Genomic DNA, 21180 nt, shown 5'->3' on the forward strand with positions numbered 1-21180 from the left:
CATTTTTAAAGAATCAAAAATTTCATCCAGGGATTCCTTCATAAATTCCTCGAAAATTCATACAGAAATTTCTAAAGAAATTGTTCCTCGACATACTTTTTCAAATTCTTTTACAAATATCTGCATGGAATTGTCCAGATTTTATTCCAGATTATGGATTGAACAAAACATTTTGATTCAAAAATAAGACATGATATCATGTTGTAGACGTCTGACTTTTAGTTTGACTCTAAGAAATCTATCATTCAATTGTATAAAGACGCAATTTCAATTTCATGTATGCTGAAATGCAAATATTATGAAAACTTCAATTAACAATTTTATGCAGTTGATTTTGTACTTTCTTGTTGGGGATTAAATTACGTAGCATTTTTTGGCAGATTGTTAAAACCCCCCTCCCCCATCATAGCCTATTTTTCTATATACATAATACATGGTTCGTCATGAAATCGTAGACTCCCCCCTCCCCTCTAAAATGCTACGTCACTTATGAACGGTCCCTTGACCAGGGAAGAGGAGAAGGTAAAAGACTCACCTACCCTCCCCTTCCTCCTCTGACTACTTTCATGATAATGTTTGAAGGTTGCATTCGTTTCCCTCGAACTGTTTTCGCTTTTTCTATAGTAAAGGTGGGCGTCGCAAATTGTGGCCGAAAACGAACAAAGTTGGTCGTGTATTCAATTCAGCATCAGTTTTGCTCCAATTCCGGATGGTTGGGTCTGCGTGCTTTATGTTTATAGCTATTTATGGCAAAAGAAAGGTTTTCCTCGACGACAAAAGACCGTGTCCATCCATAAGCCCCGGCAGAAAAAAATAGGTCCCTATGTTTCCGAAATAAACTATCAAATGGATCCGCCCCCCGCCTGCTGGGCAGGCAATAAACAGCCGATTATAAATTACCTGAAAATGAACTTGTCCTTGGTCGACCCAACCGATGACGACGTCCGCTCCGTAGATGGTCCCGTCCTTGGAGAAGCCCAGCCCGATGTAGCCGTGCGTGCGGGCTTGGATTTCGAACGTTATGTCGTACCCCGAAACGGTCCACAGCAACCGGTAGTCATCGTCCAGGAACATCGAATGATCCCAATAATGGGCCCCAACGGTACTGCCAAACAGGCACACACTCACCAACACCAGCGAATAAATCACACTTGCCATTTGGCTGCCTTTACACCTAACCACTTCACAACCCATTTTCACCCACACAACTCCACAAAAGGTTCTTCTTAGGAAAGCAACGGAAATTTTTCACCTCGCGTGGAAAAACAATAACAGCTTCTGCGATGGCACTCTTCAAGTCTCATGCTCCGAATGACGGTGCAGCTTCATCTCGGATTACGTACTTGCGTTTGTCATTCTAACCGAAAGCACACCTTCGCAGCAACGTTCTCAGGGCTTACAGGTTCTCGTCGTCGTCCTTGTTGCTGGCTTTGGCGTCCTACGCTTTCGAACGAAATCCGAAAAAATAGTCTTCTGTTGCCTTCAGGGACACCACAATAATGGCGACGAACAGAGGGAGGCTCACGTGTATCCTGCGACAACGTGATGCAAGGAAGCAATTTTCCGCTGGCTGAGCACCTGCGCGCACGTGTAACTTGTGTTCTGCTAACGGATGAACCTGCAAATAAAAACACGGTAAGAGAAAAGGAATAAAATTTAATAACTGGGCGCTTGGAGTTTTATATCGGAAGGATGGCTTTATGGCATGGGGCTTTTGGGGGTTCGTCGGGGAATAGCATGCTGCAACTGATGGTTGCTTACTGTGTGTGGATTGTTTTTTCGTGCTTGGTCGGATCCAGATCCTGTCAAGGTCAGATGCTCGTAATTCATGGGTGGTCACAAGAGCTTACGTTTAAAGTATTAGAAGAATTTATGTTGTGCAGTGTGGGTAATGATAAAAAATGGTATAAGGGACGATTCAAATATGACGTCCATCGTTTTTCGAGATTTCTGGACCCCCACTCCCCCCAATGTCACGCTTAATTCCAATACCTTATACACGCACTGTCACACATTACACATAACACAAAGACGGTTGCACCAAATTGCTTCATTTTCTCACAACTCGCATTAATGTATCATTTCGAGGAGTGAATATCCAAATACGATAAAAATTCGAGGAAAGAATATCCGAATACGATATAAATTCTGTAGCTGAGACATAAACGTGGGTTATGGCTACGTGTCTGTCCCCCAAGGAATTGTAGAATATCTCAGGATCCAGATGACCAATTATCAATATCGACACATATTCTTTGACTTGAAGAGAACTTGTGAAAAAAATGTGCAACAATATCAAGAAACAAAAAAGTTATCGCGATTTGAATATTTTTTTAACGGTAAAAAATATAGCTGCCGGTAGAGGGGTTAATATCGAGTTATCGACATATGACAAATGAAAATAATAAGCAGCGATCAAACTTTTCAAAGGAGTTGTTGGTGTCAAAAGTATTATAAACATGAAATATTTCTTCAATTGTTTAAACGTCCTCTTCAACGTTTTTAACACAGTACAACCTTAAAATTTCAATATACGTCTTTCCAAAATAAAAAAGATAGGTTGTGTACTAAACGCTTCATTTTTTTTTCATATTTTTACTTACTTTATCTTACTCTGTAATTACTAAACGAAAAGTGTTGGAACAGGTATTCAATCAAAACTTAGAGATAAAATGCATGACAACTTCCATTGCCGGGCACGCCCAATGATCTGACAGCTACTTAATGGAAAGACAGCATTTACAACACTATTAACATTTCTCAAAGGATTTTAATTTGTTTCCGCAAATGGACTGCTCGGGAGCACCGTGATATAAAATTGAAATTTTGCGGGAAATCCCAAAACTCATTTACATTGAACACATTTCCTCTAATTATTCAACTTAATTTCTTATGAATAAACTTATTGTTTCAACTCTAAATCTTGATTTCCAAGAAAACTTATAGTATTTTGAATTCTTTAGGTTTTTTGACGTAGGACTACGTCTTTGTTTTCTATATTGGGGTGCACTTTAAAAGTACGGCAAATGAGACATGTAACGAAATTAGGGGAGATTTTGAACGTTAATAACTCAGTTGTTTATGAACCAATTATTACGATTTTAGTATCATTCGATCAGAAATGTATCTACGCATCGTTAGTAATATATCCGATAAGTGAATTTTGTTGTTTAACTATTGAAAATTTGATAAATGTTGACCCCTTTCTTATCCAACCAATCACGTTCAAGCACTTTTCGACGGTGTCGCTTCCCACTATAAAAGCAAATGGTCCCTGCTTCTTCCCTCAGTCTTCTTTTTGCAGTCGGACTGTGAACACGGTCAGGCGAGTCATTCTCGCTTTGCTTTTGCACCCGCGTCACAGTCCAATTTGTGTCGTCGGAAGAGGAAGACGCAAGATTGATTTGCGGCGGCGATGACGATGGCTTGGGCGCTTCTCCGAGCGGCAAACTACTGCTGCTCGGAGAAGCGTCCAAGCCATCGTCTTTGGCGCCGCAAATTTATCCGCGCTCCCAGATTTCGACCCGTGATAAATTCAGCATCGGTGGTCAAGAAGCAAGCCCGATAGGAACCAGATACCAGAAGCCCCCAGAATTGCTGATCCGAGGAGCTGCTGCTAATCGAGCGTCGGAAGCGCTCGAGTTTCCAGATTTCGACACGTGCCCGTGGATCCACTACCCGTTGCTGTTTGCGTTGAGGATTTCCCGTTTGACCATGGCGATCAAGTGATAACTTCCCGCAGTGCTATTCATCTGCCATCGGACCTTGTCAGGACCATCAAATTTGTGGTAAAGAGTTGAAGGAATAATATTTCCAACCTGATTACATCTTATATTCCTCAATCAATCTCGCAGTTTCGTACAAAATTTAATTTGTTATGAATAATTGATGGCACGTCAATTTGAGACTATTCGTGGACGCTGCTGCAGTGCCGTCGGGGTGAGTGCTCAAAATTTCATAACGATTGTAAACTAGAGTGGAATTTCCGACAGTGTCTTTGATTTGCCATATTTTATGAGAACACTTCGATTACGAAAATGATCACATGTAACAAAATTGCGACATGTTTAGTATGCTTTTGAAAAGAAATTCTAATTGAACAATATTCATCATTTTGGCACCCATGGATCAGAAATTTACCTTCATATTAAAGAAAACTATTGATTATCAATAGCTATCTATAGAATATTTAGTAAATGTCAACCCTTTCATTCATGTTCGACCAATTTCTCACGCATTATCATTTTTCGCAATTATCAAGTAATTCTAAGTCCAACTCATTATTGGCACATATGCATTTCCCAGATTGGTCGATTAGAAAGAGAAGAGCACGAAGGGGAGGAGCATAATCTGCTAATCTAAGGGTATATAGCATGCTCCCATCGTTGGATTCGGTTTCATCATTCCAGTCTGTACCGTCGTCGCGATAAGACGTGTTTTAGACTTTTCGTTCGTAATTAAGTAAGTGTTTCGATTACGTGCTGCCCAGTATGGGTAAGCGAGGACGCCGTCGCTCGAGCAATGGCTCTAAGCAAAACAGCCCGCAGTCGGCTCTCAAGAAGCCGAAAGAAGGAAGCCCGACCGGTCATCGAAAGCGTGCCAAATCAAGCAACATCGTGGCAGGAACCCAGAGCGTCATCACCGAAGCTGGCACTGCTGAAAACCGAAGCGAGATGGGAGGATTCGGCGACATTGGCCAAACCGATGACTTCATCACACCATTCATCCACCAGAATGGAAACCAACCATCCAAGATTCCTCCTCTGGTGGTGAAAAGTGTCCCTCTTGGCCAACTCAAGCAGGACCTCCGTGCAAACGGCATCGATGCCCAGTTCAAACTCACACGAATTGGCATCAAAATCGTGGTCCACACGAAGGAAGCGATGGAAGCTACCAAAGCCTACCTCCAGCGGAAGAAAGCGGAATACTTCACCCATGACGCCCCCGAGGAGAAACCCTTCAAAGCAGTCATTCGTGGTCTACCGATCACGGAGAAAAGCCTCATCGAAGCGGAATTGATCCAGCACTACAAGCTGCAGCCTGTGGCAATCCACGTCATCGCCCGGAAGTTCAGCGAAGGCGACAATCGAGATTGCCTCTACCTCGTCCACTTCCGAAAGGGATCCACCACGCTGAACGCGCTGAAGGCGGTGCGTACGCTGAACGACATGATCGTGACCTGGGAAGCCTACCGTGGTTCACACCGTGATGTAACGCAATGCATGCGGTGCCTGAACTTCGGCCACGGAACTCGAAATTGCAACCTCAAGCCCCGCTGCAACATTTGTGCTCATCCGCACATCACAGCGGATTGCCCCCACGAGGATGTAGCAGCCTACAAGTGTGTCAACTGTGGAAGTGGACACAAAGCCTCCGACAAGATTTGCCCCAAGCGCGAGGCATACAAGCAGATCCGGAAGAATGCAGCGACCAGAAACCTCCCCGGAAGAAGAGCTCCCGAGAATCAACAGCTGTTCCGCCAGGATGAATTCCCGGCCCTCCAACAAAACAGCAATCAGCGCCAGCAACCCAACGTCACCCCGTCTTGGCCTAGACAGCCGAGAACGACCACCGCAACACCGAGTTCATCTCAACATCCGGTTCCCCAGGTGAGTGCTAACGCTGCTTCCTTCCCTGATGATGAATGTGAATCTGTCCCGCAAAGTGGTTCGCTCTATGCCCCAGAAGAATTGGTTAGGATCTTCCTGGACATGTCGGACAAACTGAAACGTTGTCGTTCCCGGCATGAACAAGTAGAAACGTTGGGAGTGTTCTTGATCCAGTATGGTCGATAGCTCTATCCAGATTGTAACTTGGAACGCTAGGTCACTCCGACCTAAAATGATAGAATTTGGACAATTTCTAGTTGATAGGAATATTCAAGTGGCCTTGATCACGGAAACTCACCTAAATCCTAACATTAAGCTGAGTATTCCAAACTACAAAATTATCCGTCATGATCGTCAGGATACCAAAGGTGGTGGTGTCGCCATAGTAATAGCTAATCACTTGAAGTTTAAGGCATTACCCCATTTCAACACCAAAGTTATCGAAGCCATTGGCATAGAAATAGAATCCAGTGTTGGCAAAGTTAGACTCATCAGCGCATACTTTGGGCAACAAACAAAAATTACTGATGGCAGCAGGCTGTCATTCAGTCAGGATCTCAGGAAGCTAGCACACACAAATTGCAAGTTCATCATTGGGACCGACTTGAACGCCCGGCATCCTAGCTGGGGTAATATTGGGTCCAATGCCAACGGCAAAATCCTGTTTGAGGATCTTCAGGCTGGTATATACTCCATCTATCACCCAGTCTCTCCAACGTACGTAACTGTTAAAGGTTCACCATCAACACTTGACTTTTTTCTGTCAAACTTGTCGAACGGGATTAGTGAACCCGAAACCATCCAGGAGTTAGACTCAGATCACTTTCCGGTAGTGGTAAGAGTAGGAATCACCAGTGTATCAAGACCTTTGACATCCAAGAAGAACTTTCATCGTGTTAATTGGGACAGGCTTCGAAGTTCAGTTGACAATCAACTCAATGCGGAACAAGCTATTGATACCAGGGATCAGATTGATGATGTGCTAGCAAACCTCATCCAGGTGATCCAAACGGCAGTTGATAACAATGTTAGGACCACAACGGTTCGTTCAGAAGTGATAGCATTAGACAATTTCACTAGAATCCTGATAGGTAAAAGAAATGCCCTTCTTAGACAATATCAAAGAACTGGTCATAGAAGACTGAAATCTATTGTGAATCGTCTCAGAAAAATAATAAGCAAAAGGTTGGAAGAAATCAAAAACCAGAAATTCCAAGAAAAATTAGCCAAACTCGACAACAATTCAAGACCCTTTTGGAAAATTGCAAAAATACTCAAGAATAGACCACAAACTGTTCCCCATCTTAAAGTAAACAATCAAATACTTATAACCCCAGTTGAAAAAGCCAATGCAATAGCCCTAAATATTGTTAAATCTCACGAAATAGGACTCACCATGAATAGCCAGATGGAAGATACAGTTAAACAAACAATAGAAACTTTAAACAACACCAATACTTATTTACCTGAACAAAGCAAAATTAATGTAGAAGAAATCCATTCAATTCTGAAACGACAGAAAAACATGAAAGCACCAGGCGATGATGGCATTCTAAATATAGTACTAAAAAATCTAGGTGACAATAGTTTGAACCTCCTCTGCAATATTTTCAACAAATGTCTAAATATAAGTTACTTCCCAAACAGTTGGAAAAAATCAAAGGTGATTCCCATTTTAAAACCAGGTAAAGATCCCACGAATGAAAAAAGCTACAGGCCTATCAGTTTACTATCATCAATAAGTAAAATTTTTGAAAAACTAATTCTGCACCGGTTAAATGAACATATCCAAAGAAATAACATTCTCATGGACGAGCAATTTGGCTTTCGCAAAGGCCATTCAACAACACAACAACTAGCCAGGGTAGTAAACAGGATCAAAAGAAACAAAGAAATCGGATATTCAACAGCAATGGCTCTTTTAGACATCGAAAAAGCCTTCGATAATGTATGGCATGAGGGATTAGTTCACAAACTAGTTCGATACAATTTCCCAACCTACTTGGTTAAAATATTACACGATTATCTAATCAATAGACAATTCAGAGTGTACCTTCAAGGACACTACTCCGAACAGCACACAATACAAGCAGGAGTCCCCCAGGGGAGTATTCTAGGCCCAGTCCTCTATTCAATATTTACATCGGACATTCCACCACTTATAGATGGAGAATTATCTTTGTTTGCAGATGATTCTGCCATCCAAGTCAGAGGCAGAATCACTCGACACATTACAACCAAATTACAAAACTGTCTAGAAACATTTATAAACTATATGAAATTATGGAAAATCAAAATCAATGCAATAAAAACACAAATAATACTGTTTCCTCTAAATCAGTCACCCAAACACAAACCAAATACAAAAATTGTTATAGATGGAAATGAAATAGAATGGTCTCCTCATGTAAAATATCTTGGCTTAACAACAGATGCAAAACTTTTGTTCAACAAACATGTAGAAAACACTAAAACTAAAAGCCTCATACTACTGAATAGACTTTACCCATTAATTAACAAAAATTCAAAACTAAACATAAAAAACAAATTAGCAATATATAAGCAAATAGTACTACCTGTATTGGACTATGCAGCTCCAATATGGGACATTTGTGCCAAAAGCCACAAAAAGAAACTTCAAATCATACAAAACCGATTCTTAAAAATAATCTTTGGCTTAGAGAGAAATACAAGAACTACTTTAGTCCATGATATGGCACAACTAGAACTACTGGAAGCGAGATTCCAAAAACTAAAAGAAAAGTTTGTAAACAAAACTAGATTATCAGAATATGAAACAATACGAAACATTTATAATTAGTAGTTAGTAAGTAGAGTTAAGTTAGGTTAAGATCAAACAAAAACAGAAACAAAGTTTCAAATGTATACCACATACTATATGTAAAAACATCCAACAAGAAAATGAAGACTAAAGTTGATATGCCTAATTGGTAATTCTCTTAAATTGTAATAACAAATCGATGTATTTAAAAGCTGAAATAAAAAATGATTTAATACAAAAAAAAAAAATGGATTCGGTTTCATTCCGTTTCGACTTCCGAGCTGGCAAGAGCTCCTCCAAACCGGCTCAGCTCCTCGCTACCAGAGGCAAGCTACGAGATGGCTGAAGAACATCGACCAAAGCCGCTTGTTGAAGCGCACATCGTCATCCGCAACGCAAATCTCATCGGGCGAGGAGGATTGCAACAAGTGCGCCGTCAAAATGTGTCCGTGTTACGCAAATTCAACAGTTCAATCGGCCCTTTTCAGAGCCAACAAATGTGTTTCAAAGAGTTGATTGTGTAATATTCCCTAATTTGTTCGAGATGATCGTCATCCGCACCGCAAATCTCATCGGGCGAGGAGGACGCAACAAGTGCGCCGTCAAAATGTGTCCGTGTTACGCAAATTCAACAGTTCAATCGGCCCTTTTCAGAGCCAACAAATGTGTTTTAAAGAGTTATTTGTGTAATATTCCCTAATGTGTTTACCACATACTTGCTATAATTTCTTAATTCATCTCATAGCAGCATACAATAATTGATTTATTGCGAATAATTGACAATACGGCAATTAGAGGATGTTTCCGAGGACGCTGCTGCAGTGCCGTCGGGATGCAATAACAGCATAATGCTAATCTTGTACATCCCTTACCCAGACATCAGTTTCATACAGCCTATTTCCCAGATAAGAAAACGAAGAATTTGAAAGGAGGAGCATCACCTGCTATTCTAAGGGTATAAAACATCCCTCCTTCGTTGAATTCGGTTTCATTCTGTTTTCGCTTTCGAGCTGGTAAGAGCTCCTCCAAACCGGCTCAGCTCCTCGCTACCAGAGGCAAGCTGTTGATCACCAAGCGGCGGCAAGTTTGTACGTGATGGGTGAAGAAAATCGACCAAAGCCGCTTGTTGAAGCGCACATCGTCATCCGCACCGTAAATCTCATCGTGCGAGGAGGATTGCAACCAGTGCGCCGCCAAAATGTGTCCGTGTTACGCAAATTCAACAATTCAATCGGCGCTTTTCAGAGCCAACAAATGTGTTTTAAAGAGTTATTTGTGTAATATTCCCTAATGTGTTTACCACATACTTGCTATAATTTCTTAATTCATCTCAAATCATCATACATTAATAGATTTATTACAAATAATTGACAATACGGCAATTTGAGGATGTTTCCGAGGACGCTGCTGCAGTGCCGTCGGGATGCAATAACAGCATAATGCTAATCTTGTACATCCCTTACCCAGACATCAGTTTCATATAGCCTATTTCCCAGATAAGAAAACGAAGAATTTGAAAGGAGGAGCATCACCTGCTATTCTAAGGGTATAAAGCATCCCTCCTTCGTTGAATTCGGTTTCATTCTGTTTTCGCTTTCGAGCTGGTAAGAGCTCCTCCAAACCGGCTCAGCTCCTCGCTACCAGAGGCAAGCTGTTCGTACGAGATGGCTGTAGAAAATCGACCAAAGCCGCTTGTTGAAGCGCACCGCAAATCTCATCGGGCGAGGAGGATATCAACCAGTGCGCCGTCAAAGTGTGTCCGTGTTACGCAAATTCAATCGGCCCTTTTCAGAGCCAACAAAGGTGTTTTAAAGAGTTGATTGTGTAATATTCCCTAATTTGTTCGAGATGGCTGAAGAAAATCGACCAAAGCCGCTTGTTGCAGCGCACATCGTCATCAGCACCGCAAATCTCAACGGGCGAGGAGGACGCAACCAGTGCGCCGTCAAAATGTGTCCGTGTTACGCAAATTCAACAATTCAATCGGCCCTTTCCAGAGCCAACAAATGTGTCAAAGAGTTAGTTGTGTAATATTCCCTAATGTGTTTACCACATACTTGCTATAATTTCTTAATTCATCTCATAGCAGCATACAATAATTGATTTATTACGAATTATTGACAATACTGCAATTTGAGGATGTTTCCGAGGACGCTGCTGATGTGCCGTTGGGATGCAATATATTTCCTATTGTTACGTGGTCCTACGTCACCAGTTCGTACAACTCCATAGGGATGTACCCTTATAGTTTTTAAGACATCTGAGGGGAAAAAATAATAAAACATAAAATTCTGAATAAATTGTCAAATTTTTTTTGAGTATTCCTGTGGATGAGTTTTTGAAAGAACAATTGAACTTATTTCGCAAGAAACTTGGAAGGAATGTTATTTTTAGGTAGGTTTTTTTTTAATATTTTTTTCGAAAGAGTTTTGAAGGAAGATAGCAAGAATACTAAAACTTTCGCCGATCAACAAATATTTAACGGATTGAAACAAATTTTTGCCTAGAAGTGGCCAGAGGAACTCGGTGGTAATTCTGTGGCCGGAGTTATTCCGGGTAAAAAAAAGACTATTTTTAGGGGTATTAAAAGTTATCTTTATTTATTCCCAATGGCAATCATTTTAATTTGCATCAATCATTTAGATCTTAAGTATATTCAACAAATTAATAGTATTGCACCGTTCAGTATGTACCGGTTCGGACCACTTGAACTTAATGCCCTGAAGAACCAACTATAGATTTGTTGGATATTAAACCATTTCAATTGTCTAAAAGTAGCGATTAAACATAATAGTTCAATAACATGCATTCCCCTAAGCTTGACACACATGCTAACATACAAATTGAACACTTTGTCATAAATTTGAGGCGTCCCAGGGATCCGGAAATGGTCATTTGTAGGATCAATCCGTTAAGTATTAGGTGAGGTTTTAAGTTTTATTTCCTTCACTTAGGTCTATACGGGTTGACGGGGTTGGTGGTCCAATGTCTACCGCTTCTGCTTCATAAGCAGAAGGTCATGGGTTTAATCCCAGGCCCGTTCTTTTTCAAGTACTTTGTAGCTCTTATTTCGCTTGCTTCTGTCTTCCACTCTTTATACATCACGGTTGATCTATCGGATATCCATTGTTCCATCATTATAGCACGCCTTTCCTTACGCCTGATACGTAGGCAGTCTGATAACCAAACAGCAAGCCTCTCCGCCATAAAAATTATACCAGCCCTAATCCTCTCCGCAAAAACTGGCGTAGACGCAGTGGTATATACGGTCTACAGTGGGAGCCCGTTCAATGCATCATCAATTCCTCCCCTTTTCCATTCATTCGTCTGCATTCTTCCATGGCAGGCGCCATTATCGCCTAAAAATAGAAGATCACCAACCCTTATATACTGAGGGTGTATGTGAGTCCCAAGCAGTCATCTGGTTGGTTCCTTGTGTAAGTGCAGCTAATCTGGCGATACAGGTGTAGCAACCACGGGCGGCCAATCAAGAATAAGCTCAAGCTTTTAAAAAACAACCGAATGATATTTTAAACAATGAATTGGAATTTACATGTACTAAGTACGTAGAGTGTCTTATTGGGGAAATGTTGAAAAGAATTTTTAAAGCAATCTCAGGCGGAATTGTTGAAGGGAAATATACAAGCAATTCGATAGAGATTCTTTGAATAAAATTATGGTTAGATCAGAAAACCTAATAAATTGCAGGAAAATTAGTTGAATAAGGCCAACACTCGAAAAAAATGCACCATTTTTTACCATGTGTTACTTTATGTCCGTGGGTAAAAATTAATGAAAATTTGGATAGAACTAGATTGGAGTGTATTGTTTAGATGTGCAAAATTTCATTGCAATCGGTTCACCGATTATTGAGATGGCATCGAAACAAGAAGAAAATCGCCGGAGAATTTTGTGCGCCGAATTGTGTCTCTCGGGTGCTAAAATATTTTAAGGAGTCCCAGACGTCCGAGCGGCGGGCTGGTAGTGGAAGAAAGTCGAAGACAGCTGACCCTGTGAAGGCCCGGAAGGTGTTGGATTATTTCAAGCGTAATCCGAACCTTTCGATTCGCACCGTGGCTCTGAAGGCCAAGTGTTCCGCCTGGTTCATTCAGCAAACCATGAAACAAGCTGGTCTTCGTGTATTCAAGGTCCGGTAGGCACCGAGCCGGCGTGATCAACAAAACACGGCGGCCAAATCCCGCGCAAGGAAACTGTATCGAGAGTGGTTAACGAAACCGAAATGTGTGGTTATGGATGACGAAACCAACATCAAGGCAGTCGCAAAGCAGATACCGGTGCTGGAGTTCTACGTTGCCAAATCACGGTTGCAGAGCAGATCCCAGAAAATCTCATTTCCTTCCCGGAGAATTGTTCGAGGGTTTTGGAACTCTAAACAAGGAAAAGTAGAAATAAATACGCACTTTGTTTGATATTGTGAAAAAAATAGATGGTCTAGTTTCTAAGCAGCATTTTATTCTGTAGTAAAACTAAAAAAACACCAAGAACACCTTGTGAAATTTCTGTCCGTTTAGTGCTCTTACTGGAATACAACCAATTACATGCCTCAAAGTGTGCCGTGAAAACTTCGTGTGACTAAACAAAAATTACCCTTAAATATTTTCAAGACATAAAATTAATGAATTCAAAACATCAATATAGGGATCTGGATCTTATTCTAAGCACTTTTGCTTCACTTCGGCAGAAAGGTTATTTTAAAGCTACTGAGCTAATATTTGGCAACACTGATCAGCAGTACGACGTAACTTAGTCGCGATGCTCTTACAAGAGCGCTGGACGGCATTGACGTCCATCTTCCGGATACAATTCCGGATCCTCGTGGTCAACTACTTCGTATCCTTGGACCGCCTATTATTTTTGTACACTAGGGCACTGTGGAAGCCGAAAAAAATCTCAATGCGACGGCACTGGGGTAAATTGGTCGGGTTCCTTAAGGGTTGATGACCATGCGTTTAGTAAAACCGTACAACACGCTCGCGAAGTAATTGCTGTTTCGACGCAATCTTCGATTGAACTGACAGCATCTGAACGAAAAGTAACATGCCACCCTTTTATATGAAGTCCAGAGACCAATAGTCCATTTTACTGATGATATGCTGTTACTTTCACACGTTATGACACCGCCTCCTGTCAAAATTTCATTCATAGAATAAGCGATGAGCTGTTCAAATACGTCTACGTGGACTATTCGTATGGAAAGAAAAAAAAAATTACGCTCGTTACTTTAATTACAGAAAAGTATTGAAATCGTTCTCATTTTCTTCTGAACACCCGGTAATTTTATCTTGAATTTCACCAGTCGCTGTGTTCGGGCACTGTCATTCCTCTTACTGGATTAAAAAAATCGTCTCAAAAGTCTGCCAAAATTCTGGAAGATGCACTTCAAATAATAATTACAATAATTTACTAAATTTATCGATCAATACATCAAGAATAACATGATGTCTTTAAATTCCTTCTAATAATTAACAAAAATAATAAATCTCCGAACTGTTTAGTGGAATACCTATAAGTAAATGAAAAACCGCATTTAGTACTATACCATTTAATTCCACTAGAGTTTGTATCCTTTGACAGATACGCTTGTTTCGACCTCAAATGAAGGCCGTCTTCAGTGTCGTGTACTAGACTTGACTTTGTCGTGTACGAATGAGCGAAAAATCTTCCTGAACACGCTTCAGAGTTCCACCAGGAAGGTATTTCATTCAAATTTTCCCAAAACTGAAACATTGCATTACCTTCATATAATGCACGCAGTTAATGGACAACTGCTTTCTTCTTTCTAAGCCTTCTGAAGAATAATATCTTACTTCGTTGATGGTGGATGATTGACTAAATCGATTTTACAATAAGCAAATTCTAATCTCTCTCAATATGTACAGATTTATCAACACCTAATCTTTTGATTTTCCATGTTTGTCAAAATATAAAGCACTGTAAACCATCATTCCAATAAACAGCAACCTAAGCACTATCAAGAACTGAATAATGATAAACACAGCAGTTGTCTGACAGCCCCGTCAACTAACCCATCATCATCATCGTCTTCTCATCGCCAACTTTAGGTTGTTTGTCTTCTAAATTAACTCCCCGGTGATCTGTTTCGACGAGCCGCTATCTGGCACCAGAACAAAAGCTACAACACCATTTAACTCGGATTTCGAATTTCTTAGCGTCATCATCTTCGTCAAACGTGTGGGAGGTGTTGCAGGGAGACATCTTGGGCAGGTGGGTGGGGAAAGCGTGTTTTGTTTGCGCCACATATCGTGCGCCGAGATTCTTCAAGTTGGATGACGAAGATGGAGCATGGTCGACGACGAGGCTCAATTTCTAAGAAAACACATTATCATAATTATGATTTGATATTATAATGACGATAATTTTCCTGCGGTTCTCTCATCCGCGCCGCCGCTGCTCAGGTTCCGTCGGTGCTGGGTGTGAGTGCTCTTCAAATTTGCGGTTTTACATATTCTCGAGACCAGGTCCTAATGCGTCCTAATGCGCTGCTGTGGTTTTGCGTTTGTCTTCTCGCAGCATAAAACGACCCCGAAAAGATGCAGCCGTCCAAAACCGTCGACAGTCCAGCTCCGGTGCCGCCGTCGTGTGGTTTTGTCAAGCTGACACGGCCGTGGGCGATCTGGACGAGGCATTAGAATTCTGCAGCACGATAATTTGAATGCCAACATTCTCAACATAGCGTTTATCGATCGAACAACTTGTTGTCGGAATGTTGTTGCGAATTCCGTGAGGTGTAATTAGAGCTCATAAAAATTAGCACAATTATTGCAGAAAATGGAAAATTGTGGCCGCTTTAATTTTTGCTACCAATCGATCCCAGTCTCAAAAAAATTTGAATCATCAAATCGATATCTATTCCCATCTTCCCAATTATTTTCCCTGAAGGAGAAAAAGGTTCAGCCGAACCGTCATCATTGAAATTCATCATGAGTCAAGCCCTCGGATCGGATGGCCGAACGAGTGAGTGTTTATCTTTGCGCTGCCATCGGACACGGTACAAGTCTCAGTCAAATTTTTCCCATTCATTTCATTTTTCCCGTCATCAATATTTTGATTTGTGTGCTCGTTAGTTTGAAATATTCGGCTTTCTGACAGACGACATCCATCCACCTCGCTCGTCCGTCCGTACGATCGTCTTTCGTTTTGTCCTTTTATTGTACCGATTCTGGATCTCCGGAGAGTGAGGATAGGGACATTTCCTGGCGAAGTATCCGCCAGAACAAAAAATAAAACAATGAGCGACGAGCGTGCAGCCGAGGAAAAGAATAGAATCATCCGGTTCGGCGGGCGAACGAAGGGGCAAAAGATGGAACGATTATATCTATAGGCGGTGCACATTCCCATATGATCGGGAAACGAACTGGCAGACATGGCGAATGGAAGAATCGTACTCGCGTGCACTTGTGGCCCATCCGTTTTCTCTCGCTCGGTATTGATTTATATTCAAAATATGTATTAAGTTTCGTTCACGGCTTTCCTTCGTCGTTTATTGCTTGCAGTTGAATATTTTTCACTCTGATGCTATATTCAATTGTTATATTTTGATAGATGTATTTTTTGTTGGTTATGCAGGAAATGTAGTGATATATAAGGGAAAGAATAACACATGTTCTTCTTGATTGATCCGACTAGGATGGATGCCACAAGGTAGGGGCCTTCTTTAGCCGAGTGGTTAGAGTCCGCGGCTACAAAGCAAAGCCATGCTGAAGGTGTCTGGGTTCGATTCTCGGTCGGTCCAGGATCTTTTCGTAGTGGAAATTTTCTTGATTTCCCTGGGCATAGAGTATAATTGTACCTGCCACACGATATACGAATGCAAAAATGGCAACTTTGGCAAAGAAAGCTCTCAGTAAATAACTGTAGAAGTGCTCATAAGAACACTAAGCTGAGAAGCAAACTCTGTCCCAGTGAGGACGTTAATGCCAAGAAGAAGAAGAAGGATGGATGCCTTAACCATATGAACATGTTTTAAGTCGTTGAAACTTTGAAGGCTTGTATCTGGACTAATTGAGCTCAGTCTTACCAGAACTGCAGACTTTCAGCTTTGCTTCATAATGACATAAGCTGTTTTTTATTTATATACCTTAAAACTATCGCATGTCTCTCAAGTTGAAGAAAAAAAAAACCCTTATGTGGGGTAACATGCAACACACAGTACTACCAAAAGTTCACTATTAAAAATTTCAACTATATCGTGTTATTATGAACATTAAATAACTTTGAACAGTAGAAGTACAACCATAATCAAAGACAGAGTAATCTACCCTTAGAAAACTAATTATTATTTATTAAATAATTTGTATTGAACCTGATCGATATAAAAATCAATTGGTGTGGCATAGGGTGTCTACACGGGGAAATTCTAGCATATCACAAATCTTTACAAATATTGGGAAGCTATTTAAACGTTTTTATTTCTGCAAATAGAATAGTATTTTAGGTTATACTTCACATAACTTATTTTTTTGAACATATTTCTATCGAAGCGATCTATTACATATTGATTTGCATGAGTTAAATAGTTTCTGTTGGTGTTTTGACATAACTATCATCATATTTCATGCAGAAAGATCCCAATGGTAGATCTTCTAGTAAATTTTAATACAGATTTTTAAAATTATTCATCTTTCTAATGAAGAAAATAAAACTTATTCTAATTATTATGCGGTTCATGTAAATTGTTTGAACCAAACGTGTATTGAATTGACTGAGATATACAAATTTCAATGTTATTAAACAAATATCTATTATATTTTGCTTTTTCATGTGTTTTTGATGACAAGCGACAAGAAATATCGAACAATTGAGATTAAAATTGCTGTTGCAAGTTACCACACAAGGGTAGTCAAAATCGTTTTTGAATTTCGGTTACATGTCGAAGTGTTGCAAGTTTCACCCCTATTGCAAGATATCCCGTTTGACGGTGAAAATTATTATCCAAGTTTTATCACATGTTGCAATCAATCTATATGATAACTTCCGATTGCGAAAGACATTCTAGATTGGTTATAATTATTCTAAGATTATGTAAGCATTTCTGGGATTTTGTGGAAATATTGAAAATCCGGTATTTGATTCGACTTTTGATCTTTTGAAATAAGGTTGGTATCTTTGAGAAGGTATCTCTGTAAGAATGACTGATTTTTTTCGGATTTTGCATCAGAATCTCAGTACTGAAATCTATAAAATTCTAGTAGTTGTATAATTTTATGTTGCTGTAATCTAATGATTTCTTCATAGGATACATATTTCTAGGTAAAATTACAAAATTCTCAAAAAAATCTTAATGTCAAATCATTATAAAATTCACATGCACCATTGTCTTAGGATTAGGGGGAGACAGGGGGGCCGGGAACCAGACTCATCCAGAATTATCCAAGCCCCCCAAGAATTTTTGATGATAATAAAACAAAATTAATATGAAGCAAAATTATCTGAGTTAGTGTACATGATTCTAGTATTGACAAACATCTTTTCAGTAATCACGTTATTTTATAGAGTACAACTATAGTGAAAAAAACCTCGCTTGTCTTACACTGCATCAGCGTGGCGGCTCTGACTCTGGCTGTCGATCGATTGATTACTGTTAGAACTAGCTTCATGGTGTATGCGATAAGCGCATTTTTTCGACATCTCTGTTCCAAAAAATTCCGCGGTGCAAAAAGGCGCCAATATCCTGAAGGTAAGATTCCCAAAATTCGTTTTTCCTGATTAAAAAAATAATAATCAAAATAATGCAGCATAAAGCAGCATGCAGTGAATTCTGATTTCTCATGTTTTTGGAGGAAATCCTGCTCAAGGTGTCAGGTGATGATGAATTTCCTTATGAAAATTCACAAAAGAAATCCAAATATTAACTTCAAATCGTATAATATCTGCAAAAATAATTGAAAAAAATAAACAAAATGAAGTAGATTAGAAAACGAATTATGTACCATACCATTTAATTCCACTAGAATTTGTATCCTTTGACAGGTACGCGTATTTCGATCTCAACTGTATAGCCGTCTCCAGTATCGTGTACTAGACTCGACTTCATTACTAGAGGAATTTCTCAGACAATACAAAGCGAGATTTTTTTTTTGAAAATTAAGGCTTAACTTTCAAGGAATTTCGACAAGGCTAAGTTTTCTCCAGATGAATGGCAGTAATTTAACCTGGTGTGGAAAAATGTATCAAAATCGACCATAGTGCTTCATTCCAGCAGAAAATTCTCTCTTTGATTTTGATTATATTTCTAAAGTATTTTTGCATGAATAAATTTATTGCTTAAACCTGAGCGGTGCGAACTCGATTCGGTCATTCAATTTGAACACAATAATTTTCACCAAAGCTAACCGTTCATTGTTTGCGTGTCTCGCAGAAAACCAATTTCAAGGGGCACATTCAAAATACTTCAAACAAAATCTATGCAATTTAATGCTGGCAATAAATTGGTTGAACCAGATAGTTTCTGATCGTACTGCTTGTTGATATCCAGTTCACACACGCAGACTTAAACTATATTTTTACAATAAGATTTTCTATTTCATAAGTTATTTGATTAAACTCCAACAAAATTAAAAACTATAAGGGTACATCCCTATGGAGTTGTACGAACTGGTGACGTAGGACCACGTAACAATAGGAAATATATTGCATCCCAACGGCACATCAGCAGCGTCCTCGGAAACATCCTCAAATTGCAGTATTGTCAATAATTCGTAATAAATCAATTATTGTATGCTGCTATGAGATGAATTAAGAAATTATAGCAAGTATGTGGTAAACACATTAGGGAATATTACACAACTAACTCTTTGACACATTTGTTGGCTCTGGAAAGGGCCGATTGAATTGTTGAATTTGCGTAACACGGACACATTTTGACGGCGCACTGGTTGCGTCCTCCTCGCCCGTTGAGATTTGCGGTGCTGATGACGATGTGCGCTGCAACAAGCGGCTTTGGTCGATTTTCTTCAGCCATCTCGAACAAATTAGGGAATATTACACAATCAACTCTTTAAAACACCTTTGTTGGCTCTGAAAAGGGCCGATTGAATTTGCGTAACACGGACACACTTTGACGGCGCACTGGTTGATATCCTCCTCGCCCGATGAGATTTGCGGTGCGCTTCAACAAGCGGCTTTGGTCGATTTTCTACAGCCATCTCGTACGAACAGCTTGCCTCTGGTAGCGAGGAGCTGAGCCGGTTTGGAGGAGCTCTTACCAGCTCGAAAGCGAAAACAGAATGAAACCGAATTCAACGAAGGAGGGATGCTTTATACCCTTAGAATAGCAGGTGATGCTCCTCCTTTCAAATTCTTCGTTTTCTTATCTGGGAAATAGGCTATATGAAACTGATGTCTGGGTAAGGGATGTACAAGATTAGCATTATGCTGTTATTGCATCCCGACGGCACTGCAGCAGCGTCCTCGGAAACATCCTCAAATTGCCGTATTGTCAATTATTTGTAATAAATCTATTAATGTATGATGCTTTGAGATGAATTAAGAAATTATAGCAAGTATGTGGTAAACACATTAGGGAATATTACACAAATAACTCTTTAAAACACATTTGTTGGCTCTGAAAAGCGCCGATTGAATTGTTGAATTTGCGTAACACGGACACATTTTGGCGGCGCACTGGTTGCAATCCTCCTCGCACGATGAGATTTACGGTGCGGATGACGATGTGCGCTTCAACAAGCGGCTTTGGTCGATTTTCTTCACCCATCTCGTACAAACTTGCCGCCGCTTGGTGATCAACAGCTTGCCTCTGGTAGCGAGGAGCTGAGCCGGTTTGGAGGAGCTCTTACCAGCTCGAAAGCGAGAAGTGAAAAAGTGGCGTGATCGGTGAGTTCGGTTGAAGAAAGTGAAAAAGTGCCGCGATCGGTTAGTTCTGTTTGATCTTTCGACCTTGACACTTGCTTTTGCCGGGGCGAACGACGAGGGCAGGATCAAACATGTCGCGCGTTGGTCTAGTAAGTGAAAAAGTGGCGTGATCGGTGAGTTCGGTTGGAGTAACTGAAAAAGTGCCGCGATCGGTTAGTTCTGTTTGATCCTTCGACCTTGACACTTGCTTTTCCCGGGGCAAGCGACGAGGGTAGGATCAAACATGTCGCGCATCGGTCTCGTAAGTGAAAAAGTGGCGTGATCGGTGAGTTCGGTTGAAGAAAGTGAAAAAGTGCCGCGATCGGTTAGTTCTGTTTGATCTTTCGACCTTGACACTTGCTTTTGCCGGGGCGAACGACGAGGGCAGGATCAAACATGTCGCGCGATGATCTAGTAAGTGAAAAAGTGGCGTGATCGGTGAGTTCGGTTGGAGTAACTGAAAAAGTGCCGCGATCGGTTAGTTCTGTTTGATCCTTCGACCTTGACGCTTGCTCCTGGGCAGTGCGTCAAGAAAGCCCGAACAGTTTTTTTTTTTTATTATTCTTTTTGGGTCGCGCGCTTATTTTTTTTTCCTGAGTGCTTTTTTATAGCCGAGCAAACGAGTGAAGCCGAAAGTGGATTGTGGCTGCTCAGTCAAGGATAACGGATCAATTGGTGAGCTCGTTTCATGCTACTATTTCTAATCTATAAAATATGTATGACTGCACATTCAATCGTTACAATGGTGGGATGCAAATATGATTTTTCAACAAACTATGGATGGTTCGTCACTGTGAGTGTCGACACAAACTCTGATTCATGATTTATTTATGTTTAACATTTTTTTTTCGGAACACCTCTTATATACCTTTATTTTTGTAATTAAAAAAACTTTGA

At 40.4% G+C, this 21180-nt stretch overlaps 1 protein-coding gene across 1 annotated transcript in view; it reads right to left on the reverse strand.

The window, feature by feature from the left end:
* The window catches only part of LOC5578723 (MOXD1 homolog 2), a 644764-nt gene that overhangs the window by 387268 nt on the left and 236316 nt on the right, over positions 1-21180 (reverse strand). Inside the window, exon 2 of the mRNA XM_021849989.1 lies at positions 901-1618. Coding sequence (XP_021705681.1) covers positions 901-1194 — 294 coding nt within the window. The 5' untranslated portion in view covers positions 1195-1618. The remainder of the gene's footprint in view (positions 1-900; positions 1619-21180) is intronic.

This window comes from Aedes aegypti, chromosome 3 (genome assembly GCF_002204515.2).
Source record: "Aedes aegypti strain LVP_AGWG chromosome 3, AaegL5.0 Primary Assembly, whole genome shotgun sequence".
Taxonomy (NCBI): Eukaryota; Metazoa; Arthropoda; class Insecta; order Diptera; family Culicidae; genus Aedes; species Aedes aegypti.